The following is an 11,750-nucleotide window of genomic DNA, read 5'->3' on the forward strand; positions in this document are numbered from 1 at the left end:
GTGTAATTTGATATCAGTTCGGTTATGTGTTCACGGCGCACTGATCATGGGATCGTGAACTGTATACATAACAGGGTATTTCGGACATTTAGTCCGGGGTCCCCACATTATCTAATATAAGTTGCTATACATATAAGTTGGTATATGTTTATATGAAATATGTTGTAATATTGTGTTTGTTTTAGTATATTTCAATAATATTTAACATTTGATACTAATTTGTTGTCATTTTACCAACAACATATTACAAAAGTTTTTATTTTGTGTGTCAAAAAAGTAAGATCACGAAATTACGAGAACATCATTTGAATTTCGCTTCTTGATGGGGCCGATCCTCGCCCCGAACTCGATGGGATGGGGATGGGAAAAATCTCCCGGTTGTTAAATGTGGATAGGGATGAGAAGACGCTCTCTGTGGGGAGCAGACCCGTTGCCATCCCTAGGTTCATGAACTTTTCGCATCAGTTATGTCGCTACAAGGAAATAATAGAGGGAGGGGGGTGGTCTAAGAAACATGCATATGACAACATGATAGATTGTGCTTTAGTTTCCCCTCGAGGCTTTGTGCCAAAATTTAAAATTTACTTAGATACACCTCTCGAGACGAAGGCAAAATAAGTCATTTGCAATATAGCATCGCTAAAAAGAACACAACAAGTAACAACGGCAGGCTAGGCGGAGCGGGACAGATATTTAGTGCACATGGGCACCAGTGATCTCATTTTTAAATAAATCAAAAAATCATATTTTTGAGTTTAAATTCCGAAAAACATCTGCATATAACTAATAATGTATCCCACAAACGTGTAAAATATCAATTTCAAATACTTTATATTTTAAGCTACATAAAAAGACAAAAGTGCAGATCTGAGTAGTCATTTTCAGATCTCCAAAAACATGTGAGATTTTGTTATAGCACGAAGTAAAAAATAATTTTGGGTTGAGATTTTCCATGATTGTGAGATGTATCACTGACAATCTACACAATTATTTGTCAACTTTTTATAACTAATAAATAATTTAAAAAAAATGTAAGAGCACTGGAGCTCGGGAGCCAAAAGCACTTTTCGAGGCAGAGCACGCCTACACGTCTATTATGTGCTTATATGCTTTTTCCACGACAAAGAGTTTGGTTAGGGATCTAGGGATAACTTTAAGGCCTAGAGTCTTGGTTGTCTCTAGCTTAGGTGGGTTACTTTATTATCTTTTTTTATAAAGAAAATATATTAATATCGTGAACATACTAATTACATCTATCCTCTGCACTAACGAGATGTTTAAATACATCAAGGATGCACATAACCCTGAATTTTTTTTGGAGAAAATCAGTAAACAAAGATCCCGTCACGGTGGTGAAATACTCACAACAACAACATTCTAACCACAACCTAAGACAACACTCTATTATTTGGTTGCATATAATCTTGTTTTCATTTAGTATAAGACCATGTTTAATATATTTGCATGGTTTTACATGTCACGGAACCTAGAATTTATGCAACTTAGGCAAAGCTCCCATGAGCTAGCTTGTTTTGTTTGAGCTTATTTTTGTTCAAATATTTGAAGTGTTTGGTATATGTTAAGGTTTAGATTTTTAAAAAGGTTATGTTTTTATGCGGGAAAAAAAAATGCTCACGTCGTCAAGGTTCCTTTCATATTGCCTGTTGCTCAACTTGTTCATTGTATTTTGTTCGGAAATTCAAAACTAATCCGAGCAGCACATGCTCCTGCCTAATGAAAATGGCCGTTTTAAATGTCAGAAAAATCTATAAAATTGCATATCCATATCCCATGCTTACTCATACAATTTCAGGGAGAAATAACTTCTTGTGGCCTGCAAAACGACAAACTTTGTGTTCTAAAAAGTAAAACCGCTTTTTTACATCACGACTCTTTGATATTTTTTCCTATGACACAATATACGTCTTTTCTTCAAGAAACTTTGCGGACATGTAAAAGACAGTAACATATGCAACCTCAAAATAATTCATTTTTTATTTTTATTTGTTTTATGAATGCACTGTTCATCCGGGAGCATATGCTTTCACGAGACAAAACACCTCCTTTTTTTTCGGCAAAGGGTGATTTGTATTAAATCAAAAGTTAGCAGGATCATAGAAAGGACATTGCCTGCTCTGGTGACTGGCCAAGGTGTGGTTAATAACGTTGTTTTCAACACTGGCATCATCTCTCATAAGCACGCGTTGTACCGTGTAAAGATCTCGTGATTGTGTTTTGGTTCTTCCGGACACTCCCATCACCAGGTAACAAGCTATTTTCCAAAGTCTAAACAAGGCTAACAACTTGGTCTAGTTTCGTAGCTGTAATCTTAGTGTTCCTGCAATAAAATCCAATCATGCCATGAAATTTACTCTGGTCCAGGCCGATTATACTGCTACCATGCATGGTTCACAGCCTTTCATCATCAGCGACAGAAATCACCATCATGGCTCTAAGAACAAGCTAGTCGATAAGAAAGAGGACTTGCCTTCTAAATTTTTACTGCACCTACAGTAAGTGTAAATTATATTTTCAGTGTTAACGAAGAAGCCACTAGCGAGAGTTAAGTACCTTACTTCATCGTAAGAAAGATCATGAAATAACATGTCAGATCAAGCTCTGTTGATCTTCTCCATCCTGTGTGAGGTGTGTTCAATCTTGCACTGCCTTGCCGTAAGCTATGTTTTCGCTTTCACTTCACTGTGGACACACAGTAACAACACCGAGTCACGGTCCAAGTACCTTGACTAAGAATTGTAGTGGCATTTTTCTCCCTAAACATGTCTCTTGTGAAAGCCGTTTTATCAATGCCATTAATCTTGCTTCAGTTAAGCCATGGTCTCGCAGCAGAGCACAATATTTAGCTTATATTACCACTGTTCCAAAATAAGTGTAATAGTTTTGTCTAGATTTGTGTCTAGATACATCCGTATCTAAATAAACCCGTGGCACTTATTTTGGAGCGGAGAGACCGAGAGAGTACAAACTCAAAGAAAATTTCTTCCGGTGCAAAAAGTTACTGAAAAAAAATCTTCCGTGGAAAAGTTCCTGAAAAAAGAAGGCCAATCATAGGCATCATTTGTTTAATCCCCACCAAATTTCCCTCTTTACGTGCCTTGAATCGCACCCCTAATCATCACTAATCTCCTCTATCATCTCCCTTTTATACCCCATGAAATCAAACTTTTAATTAAGAAGCACCATGACATGAAACACCAGCACACCGGTGCACTAGTACCGACTAAACTCGATGCTGAGGACGGGAGGAGTTGCCGTAGAGCGAGGGGCATGTATGTTCATGAGGCCGTATCGTCGTATCCATCCTCCCTTTTGACCACTCGCGCGGTGCCTTCCGCGGGCAGCGAGACGTACGGCCACTTAGCTAGGCGTGCTCAGCTACAGCAATCCACGGAGGGTTGTTTCTGGGAGTGGGACAGTGAGAGCTCTCGAGCTAGCTTGGCTTGCTTTCAAGTCAAGTCGTTGGCACCACTCCCTCTCCTCTCCCTCCCACTGTATGCCTGTATCTTTCTCTCCAAAACTTCCAATTCTACTAGTAGGAGTATCATTTTGGCTTGGCGAAATGCACGTCCCATCATGAGGCGCATCATGGGCCTGCGGTTGTGGTGCCGGTGGTTGCCTCGCGCTCACGAGCTTTTGCCCACTGGCTCAGCGACCTAAAACCGCACCTCACCACACCTGAGAGCTCGACGCAGTTCAGTTAAGCATGGAGGAGGCTGCAGCGCCTGGATCACGCTCTGCCAGGATGGCGACACTGAGAGAGGTGCTCCTCCTTGTGGCCTTGGTGCTCACGGTGTGCGTGCGAGGAAGCCATGGCGTGACAGATAGCCAGGACAGTGAGTAACCTAGTACCATGCTCTCTTTGCTCCATAACTTCACTACGTGATGAAGTAAGAAATGAACCGTGGAGTTGATTAATTGCAGCTTCTGTTCTACGGGCGTTGATGGATCAGTGGCAGAACGCGCCGCCGACGTGGGGGCAGTCCGATGATCCCTGCGGCGATGCGCCGTGGGACGGAGTGACATGCAGCAACAACAAAGTGATCTCCATGTAAGTGTCCGCAGAGCTCCATCAACAAAATCTTCACTGCACACTCTGCCAGCTCTTCTTACCGTTAATTACTATGCAACCATGTCTTGCAGCAAGGTGTCAACCATGGGCATCAAAGGAGTTCTACCTGCTGACATCGGGCAGCTGACCGACCTGCAATCACTGTACGTCGCAGCACAGCGCTACAGCTAGTGCCAAGCTAAATCTTTTCTCAACCATCTCTGTTCTTGAAGCTCTGCTTTGCATCGCTGAACCATCAGTTATGTTGCCTCTGCAGGGACCTTTCGTTCAATAAAGACCTTGGCGGTGTGCTCACTCCAACCATTGGTAACTTAAAGCAGCTCACCACTTTGTAAGTTTCTGAATGTGACATGCGTTAAGCTTCTGCCTCCAGAGGTGTCATTGTGCTCATGTCTTGCACCGCTTGCTTTGAAGGATCCTAGCCGGTTGCAGCTTTCATGGCAACATCCCGGATGAGTTGGGGAGCCTTCCCAAACTGTCTTACATGTAAGGAAGCAGTCATCAGCTAAGATGATACTACTGCGCATTTGTGCCTCTGTAGTACAGTCTTCTGCAGATGAATTAAGATGGCATCGAACTCTTTTTCAGGGCTCTGAACTCAAATCAGTTCTCGGGAAAAATACCAGCTTCTCTGGGCAATCTCTCCAGCCTCTATTGGTTTGACGTCGCCGACAATCAGCTGACCGGTTCCTTACCAATCTCATCAAACGGCGGAATGGGTCTGGACAAGCTTACCAAAACAAAACATTTGTAGGTTCTAAAAAATCATTCATTACCACTCCTGAAGCAGATATAAAAACTGGATTGTATCTGTAACCATACTGCTTCTGGTTCTCTGCAGCCACTTCAACAAGAACCAGCTGTCTGGTCCAATTCCAGATGCTCTCTTCAGCCCTGAGATGACACTGATTCATCTGTGAGTTCTTCAAGCCCTGTTACTAGAAGAAAAACAATCTTTTCTAGCAACATGTACTGACACTTGAGATATTTGGTGCAGGCTTTTCGATGGAAATAAATTCACCGGGGATATCCCAGACTCTCTTGGGTTTGTTGCTACACTTGAAGTTGTGTAAGTGCCCTTTTCAGATGAAACTCGGCTCGGCTCAATATATGAATCCTTGATCACATTCTATGCTATGTCTTGACAGCCGGTTGGACAGAAATTCCCTCTCCGGCCCAGTTCCGGCAAACTTGAATAACCTCACTAACGTAAACGAACTGTAAGTTGTTCAAGAGCTGCTGAATACACTGTGCAAGTACAAATCAATAGCCATTGTAAGCACATTATTGTCATATGTTTCAGCAACTTAGCCAACAACCAACTTACCGGACGGTTGCCCGATCTATCTGGGATGACTCTTCTCAATTATGTGTAAGCACCAAGCAATTCGCACCACAAGATTTATGCTGTAAATTGTTCGAACCCGCCACAAGCGCAATGCTTGATCTGATCAATTCGATCTTCTGGTTTACTTACACCACAGTGATCTGAGCAACAACACGTTTGATCCTTCACCGAGCCCACAGTGGTTTTGGAAGTTGCCACAGCTCTCAGCCTTGTAAGTTAACACTGAAAACCTTTGCAACTTCAGAGTACATATGCTCTCGGATAGCTAGATCTGACATTGTCTTGTGATGCCAAATAAAGGATCATACAGTCTGGAAGACTCTACGGCACGGTGCCGACGAGGCTGTTCAGTAGCCCGCAGCTGCAGCAAGTGTAAGCTCACACGCCATCCGTTTTTTGGATCTCACCAAAATCTGATGAAACTGATGATCTTTAAAGTGCAGTAGCAGATCTGACAATGCCTCTTTGCAGAATCCTCGACGGTAACGCGTTCAATGGCACCCTCGACCTGGGAAGGAGCATCAGCAGCGAGCTGAGCATGGTGAGCTTCAAGGACAACGACTTCTCCTCCGTCACGGTGACCTCCAGCTACAACGGCACCCTCACGTGAGTAGTGCCCAATTCCAGTTTACAAACAATGGCAGTGCTGCTTCGTACACTGTTTTGATCTTACTTACAATGGCATTGTTCAGGCTGGCGGGGAACCCGGTGTGCGACCACCTGCCGAACACGGCGTACTGCAACTTGACACAGCACGAGCCGTCGCCGGCGTACACGACGAGCCTCCTCAAGTGCTTCTCGGGGTCGTGCTCGCCGGAGCAGAGCATGAGCCCGCAGAGCTGCGGGTGCGCGTACCCGTACCAGGGCGTGATGTACTTCCGCGCGCCCCTGTTCGGGGACGTGGGCAACGGCACGGCGTTCCAGGAGCTGGAGAGCAAGCTGTGGACGAAGCTGGACCTCACGCCAGGCTCCGTCGCCCTGCAGGACCCCTTCTTCAACAGCGACTCCTACATGCAGGTCCAGGTGAAGCTCTTCCCCTCCGGCGGCCCCTACTTCAACCGCTCCGAGGTCATGCGCATCGGCTTCGACCTCAGCAACCAGACCTTCAAGCCGCCCAAGGAGTTCGGCCCCTACTACTTCATCGCATCCCCATATCCCTTCCCAGGTCTTACCTCAAAAATGGAATTGCTTGTCACTGAAGTGCCGATGTTCTTGTGACTACGTTCTGAGATTGTATGTGGGATGGATGGTTGCAGATCGAAACGGGCCGGTGTCGAGGAGCAAGGGCGCCATCATCGGGATCGCGGTCGGCTGCGGCGTCCTGGTCATCGCGCTCGTCGGAGCGGCCGTCTACGCGCTGGTGCAGAGGCGCCGCGCGCAGAAGGCCACAGAAGAGCTAGGCGGGCCATTCGGTACGTAATCTCTCTCAGAAAACAGAACAGTTTCCATGTTCACCTGGCAATGCCACGGCCTGACGAGTGAGAGACCTGAAACTGTTGCTGCAGCTTCGTGGGCTCGGAGCGAGGAGAAGGGCGGCGCGCCGCGGCTGAAAGGGGCGAGGTGGTTCTCGCACGAGGAGCTCAAGCGGAGCACCAACAACTTCGCGGAGGCGAACGAGCTGGGCTACGGCGGGTACGGCAAGGTGTACAGGGGCATGCTGCCCAACGGGCAGTTCATCGCCATCAAGAGGGCGCAGCAGGGGTCCATGCAGGGCGGACAGGAGTTCAAGACCGAGATCGAGCTGCTCTCCCGGGTGCACCACAAGAACCTCGTCGGCCTCGTCGGCTTCTGCTTCGAGCAGGGCGAGCAAATGCTCGTCTACGAGTACATGTCCGCCGGCACGCTGCGCGACAGCCTCGCCGGCAAGAGCGGCCTGCATCTCGACTGGAAGAAGCGGCTCCGGGTGGCGCTCGGGGCCGCGCGCGGGCTCGCCTACCTGCACGAGCTCGCCGACCCGCCCATCATCCACCGGGATGTCAAGTCCAGCAACATCCTCATGGACGAGCACCTCACGGCCAAGGTCGCCGACTTCGGCCTCTCCAAATTAGTGTCCGACAGCGAGAGGGGGCATGTTAGCACCCAAGTGAAAGGAACCCTGGTAATTCTCAGTAACCCGCTTATGCATGACACACTGAATCCATCCCTGCAGATGACCCTTCCGTTTTGATGTGACTCGGTGTGTTTGTTCTTCACCTGCAGGGTTATCTGGATCCTGAGTATTACATGTCTCAGCAACTGACAGAGAAGAGCGATGTCTACAGCTTCGGCGTGGTCATGCTCGAGCTGATCATCGCCAGGCAGCCGATCGAGAAGGGTAAGTACATTGTTCGGGAGGCGAAGAGGGTTTTCGACCCTACCGACCCGGAGTTCTGCGGGCTCAGGGCCATGATAGACCCCAGGATCATGAACACCAACAACCATCTCGCTGCATTCACCAAGTTCGTGCAGCTGGCCCTCCGGTGTGTGGAGGAGGGCGCTGCGGCCCGACCGTCGATGAGCGACGTGGTCAAGGAGATCGAGATGATGCTGCAGAGTGAGGGGCTAAGCAGTGCCTCGACGTCCGCCTCCACGTCAGCGACAGATTTCGGCGTCACTAAAGGTGCTCCTCCTCGCCACCCTTACGACGATCCTCTCCCAAAGAAGGACAAGGAGATGAGCACCGACTCATTCGACGACTACAGCGGAGGATATTCCTTCCAGTCCAAGGTCGAACCTAAGTAGTAGCTGATTTGTGGATCAGGATTCTATTTTGGTCGGGCCATTTCTTCCTACTCAGCAAGTGGCTTGCCGTAGAGATATGAAGAACTTTTATTCTATGCGATTTACCATTAGCACTCCCTTAGAGTGATTTTGTATGGTGAGGTCCTAATGTATGGCTAGAAGAAGTATCAAGAAGACAAGAACAATGTAAATTCTCGTCGCAATATGAGAAACAGGGAGACCAAACCAAACTACCTCCAGACTCCAATGTCTCTACTAATTGGTGTTATTTACGGCCTGCACCGCTGGGGCCACCAAAACAAACAGTCCTGAGTACTTCCACTGATTATAGTGTAAAAAAAATGTTATTTATGGTTTAGTTCGATCATAATTTTTTGGCAGGTCTAGCTCATTGCACCGATACATGTTTCCATCACACCAGTTATACATGGAAACAACTCACAAAATAATGTTGCGATAAACAGTTTCTATGTTTGAATGAACAGAAATGATGTTGCAGCCGCACAATTTTCATGTTTCAACAGTATTCCAACCCAATGTAATGAATTTAGTACCCAACTAGCAATCCCTAGTTCTTCCCCTGATAATATGACGATACAAGAATCTAAATTAGCCACCGGCATATGTAATTTCAAGTAGTAAGATAGCAACACATTTATCCACGTTGTATCTCCTGGCAGCTAATACTGCCATATTTGGTGCAAAGAATAATACTGAGCCCACAGAGCTTGCAAAGAATAATACACCAGAATTACAGAACACAAGAAAATTCTTAAAACAAAATTTTCTGATCATAGAGAAATTTATTGTATCTGCTCCAAAAGGAAAGATTTCATCCATTTCATAAAAAATGAACCATTTTCGTTACAGGGGAACACACTCAAGGTTACAATGGTACAATGACTATTTTCTATAAAATTAGCTGTCAAAATTTCCAATCATAGGTCCTTCTTCCTACCTACTGGTCTAAGTTGGAAGTCCAACATCCATTGCTTATAATTTGTGTACAGGCTCAAAATAACAAACTGTGAGAAACAGATGAACATTATCAGTGCATCAAAGAGGAAGGGATACCTCTTTGGAGGCTCTATTTGCAGGTATACAATGTGAAGTAAGATCGATAATAACAATGGCAGGCTCAGAACTGCCTTTGTTCTAGATGAAATTTTCACCTCCTTTCCATAACTTGCACCGGGTGAGTAGTAGATAAGGAAGAATAAGCCAAGAACAGCTATATACTGTAGAAGAAGCTGATCACGGCAGATAAGTGGGTACATCGAAAAAAGTGCATAGTATGTGAACCATCCATACAGATGAGGTTCATGTAATGCTAAAAGGCTTGCAGGTAACAGAGGAAGCAAAATTGATTTCTCGTGCACTGCAAATAGAAAAAAGGAAACATGAAATCGAAGAAGCATTGCATAAACTTGCAAAAAGAAATCAACTTAGCAGTTGAGCATACCTTGGTACGAGAATAGATAGAAAGAGAATGAACTGTTCAACAGAGAATATAAGAAGCCAAGATTACTCGGTGACTTGACTTGCTGAATAAATGAAGGTAAGAAAGCCAGGATGGTAGCAGAAAGACTCATGAGTTTCAGCGGCTTTATTGTAAACAATCTCTTCCACTTGATAAGAACTGAGGTGCTACACCAGAAATTTGCAACATAATCCTCATATATGCCTCTCTCAAATGGAGCTAATCGAGAGATTACCTGACAGTAGATTTCACACGTTTAGCAATGATCGACAAACAACAACAGTTCTTCAATATAGATTATGGTTGCTTGAACAGTAAGTAACCAGACATTATGTGTATTCATTACCTGTATGGCAGCCTCATAAGACTGCAAATATGGCCACCAAACAATAGCAAAAGTTCCCAGCACAACAAAACCAAGTTTCATGATCTCAACAATTGGATACTTCCGCTTCATGCATTTCCCAAGAAGATGCCCGAAAAAAGCCGGTGCAAAGTACATGCTCATCTGCAAGATATCAAATATGGCCCATTAATTTATAGAATCACAGTATATTTGAAAAGCTCCGTACATAAATAGGATGAAAATGGTGCAGATTTGTTTATGGAAGTAGAGCAAGAAGTTGTCATAGGTTAAAATTTATCCAAGATTCGTAACTGACTCATCAGATTTTATTCTATTTCCCATCAAAGAAAGTTGTGCGATGAATGGATTCCTTCCCAGCTTCTGTTTCTAGCAACCCATTCTACCGCCAGCTTGAGCTAGTTGGAAATTAAACCCGTAACCATCAAACTTAAGTACTAATACTGCAGCAGTGATAGGTGCACACCTGATGATAGCCTACCCTATTGCATAATTTTGGGATTGTGTATCTCTCTCAGGTCTGCAACTATGGGACCCGAGCATCCCATACAACAGATGAGAAATTGATAATTTTGTTGACTGTTGATGCAATAGCCACTTGGACAATGAGCGCTGGCTTAGACATTTATCTTAGCAGTCGCTTAGGCTAAGTTAGCATCCACTAATACACCTCAGGAATCTGTGGATTCGAAAAGGCAAAGCATGTCTACTATGTATGAATTTACAACATGCTTGTTGACAAAGCTTAAGAGTACGGAATAATTTTCGAGTCAAGACAGTTTCACCTCCCTGGAAATCAAAAGGTATATTTATTCCAGACAAGGGAGAACCTGCTTATGGTTGATGGCAAGACTAAAGAGAGCAGCAGCAACAAGCTCGTTCCTCGACAAGACACCAGCAATTGCTCCGAGTGTCAGCCCAAGGCTGATGCAGTTATACTGAAACAAAAGTACATATCAGGCAATGAACAACGCAGTCAGCACTATTACCCTGCTCCAATGCACATAAACCACTAGTATAATCCCCACCTGAAAATGACCGTGGTCGATTAATACTAAACACGGGTTGATAAGAACCATGGCGAGCAGCCACATCCACCCATCTCGCCTCTCCCTGCCGCCACCAACACCATCCGTCCACACGAACCATAGCGCCGCGGGGAAGAACACCATCAGATCGGACGAGAGCACCGTCCACCGCATAAGCAACTTCCTATACGAAACAAACCGCAGATACTTAGAACAAACACACAATTCTGCACATTAAAATGTAAATGTTAGTCCAGTTTGAGCGTACGATTCATGGGACTCGAACCCGCGAGAGGACCGGAGAGCTACGGCGTCGGGGAGGGAGGCGTTGATGAGGCGGGCGTGGATCCAACTCTGGTAGGCGGAGAGGGGAGGGTAGTCGAGGCCCCAGTAGGCGAGGTCGTTGGCGGAGGTGTTGCGGTACCAGTCGGAGGAGGGGAGGTGGAGGGTGAGCTCCATCCAGTGCCGCTGAGCCTCGTAGTCGCCGAATTTGGGCGCCGTACCCTGGCCAGAGTAGGGGCCGACGGAGACAAGCGCGCGGACGAGGAGGGCGGCGAGGGAGATGAGGAGGGCGGTGGCGAGCGGCGGCGCTGGGGGGTGCCATGGGAGCTGGGCGGCGGCGGGCGGATCTGGGGCGGGGCTTTGAGGCTTCTTCGGTTTCGCCATTGGAGAGCTTTGCCTCCAGCAGATCTTCGTGTCGGTTTAATTAGTTGCAGGTG

General features: G+C 45.9%; 2 protein-coding genes across 2 annotated transcripts; one reads left to right on the forward strand and one right to left on the reverse strand.

The window, feature by feature from the left end:
• Positions 1 to 3,597: 3,597 nt before the first annotated feature.
• On the forward strand, positions 3,598 to 8,222 carry LOC124681941 (leucine-rich repeat receptor protein kinase HPCA1-like). The gene is made up of 17 exons (XM_047216712.1): positions 3,598 to 3,854; positions 3,943 to 4,069; positions 4,162 to 4,233; positions 4,347 to 4,421; positions 4,505 to 4,576; positions 4,679 to 4,840; positions 4,932 to 5,006; positions 5,088 to 5,159; positions 5,239 to 5,310; positions 5,394 to 5,462; positions 5,575 to 5,649; positions 5,739 to 5,810; positions 5,910 to 6,044; positions 6,131 to 6,603; positions 6,695 to 6,850; positions 6,944 to 7,536; positions 7,638 to 8,222. Exons 1-17 carry the CDS (start codon positions 3,725 to 3,727, stop codon positions 8,157 to 8,159), a joined length of 2,952 nt encoding a protein of 983 aa, XP_047072668.1. The 5' UTR covers positions 3,598 to 3,724; the 3' UTR covers positions 8,160 to 8,222.
• Positions 8,223 to 8,982: 760 nt separating this feature from the next.
• LOC124681942 (probable dolichyl pyrophosphate Man9GlcNAc2 alpha-1,3-glucosyltransferase) lies at positions 8,983 to 11,697 on the reverse strand. The gene is made up of 6 exons (XM_047216713.1): positions 11,300 to 11,697; positions 11,032 to 11,215; positions 10,834 to 10,941; positions 9,986 to 10,147; positions 9,622 to 9,874; positions 8,983 to 9,537 (listed from the first exon to the last, which is right to left on the reverse strand). The coding sequence occupies exons 1-6, from the start codon at positions 11,695 to 11,697 to the stop codon at positions 9,098 to 9,100; spliced, it is 1,545 nt and encodes a 514-aa protein (XP_047072669.1). The 3' UTR covers positions 8,983 to 9,097.
• Positions 11,698 to 11,750: the final 53 nt, after the last annotated feature.

The sequence above is a fragment of the Lolium rigidum genome, unplaced genomic scaffold, assembly GCF_022539505.1.
Source record: "Lolium rigidum isolate FL_2022 unplaced genomic scaffold, APGP_CSIRO_Lrig_0.1 contig_62090_1, whole genome shotgun sequence".
Classification (NCBI taxonomy): domain Eukaryota; kingdom Viridiplantae; phylum Streptophyta; class Magnoliopsida; order Poales; family Poaceae; genus Lolium; species Lolium rigidum.

Excerpts from the sequence above, each read along its gene's own strand:
- LOC124681942 (XM_047216713.1), bottom strand. The coding sequence starts at position 11,697 with ATGGCGAAACCGAAGAAGCCTCAAAGCCCCGCCCCAGATCCGCCCGCC. Across the intron at positions 10,148-10,833 it reads TTGCCATCAACCATAAGCAG|ATGAGCATGTACTTTGCACC; the intron begins GTTCTCCCTTGT and ends GATATCTTGCAG. Across the intron at positions 9,538-9,621 it reads CTATCTATTCTCGTACCAAG|TGCACGAGAAATCAATTTTG; the intron begins GTATGCTCAACT and ends TTCTATTTGCAG.
- LOC124681941 (XM_047216712.1), top strand. The coding sequence starts at position 3,725 with ATGGAGGAGGCTGCAGCGCCTGGATCACGCTCTGCCAGGATGGCGACA. Across the intron at positions 5,311-5,393 it reads CTCACTAACGTAAACGAACT|CAACTTAGCCAACAACCAAC; the intron begins GTAAGTTGTTCA and ends CATATGTTTCAG. Across the intron at positions 6,604-6,694 it reads ATCCCCATATCCCTTCCCAG|ATCGAAACGGGCCGGTGTCG; the intron begins GTCTTACCTCAA and ends GGATGGTTGCAG.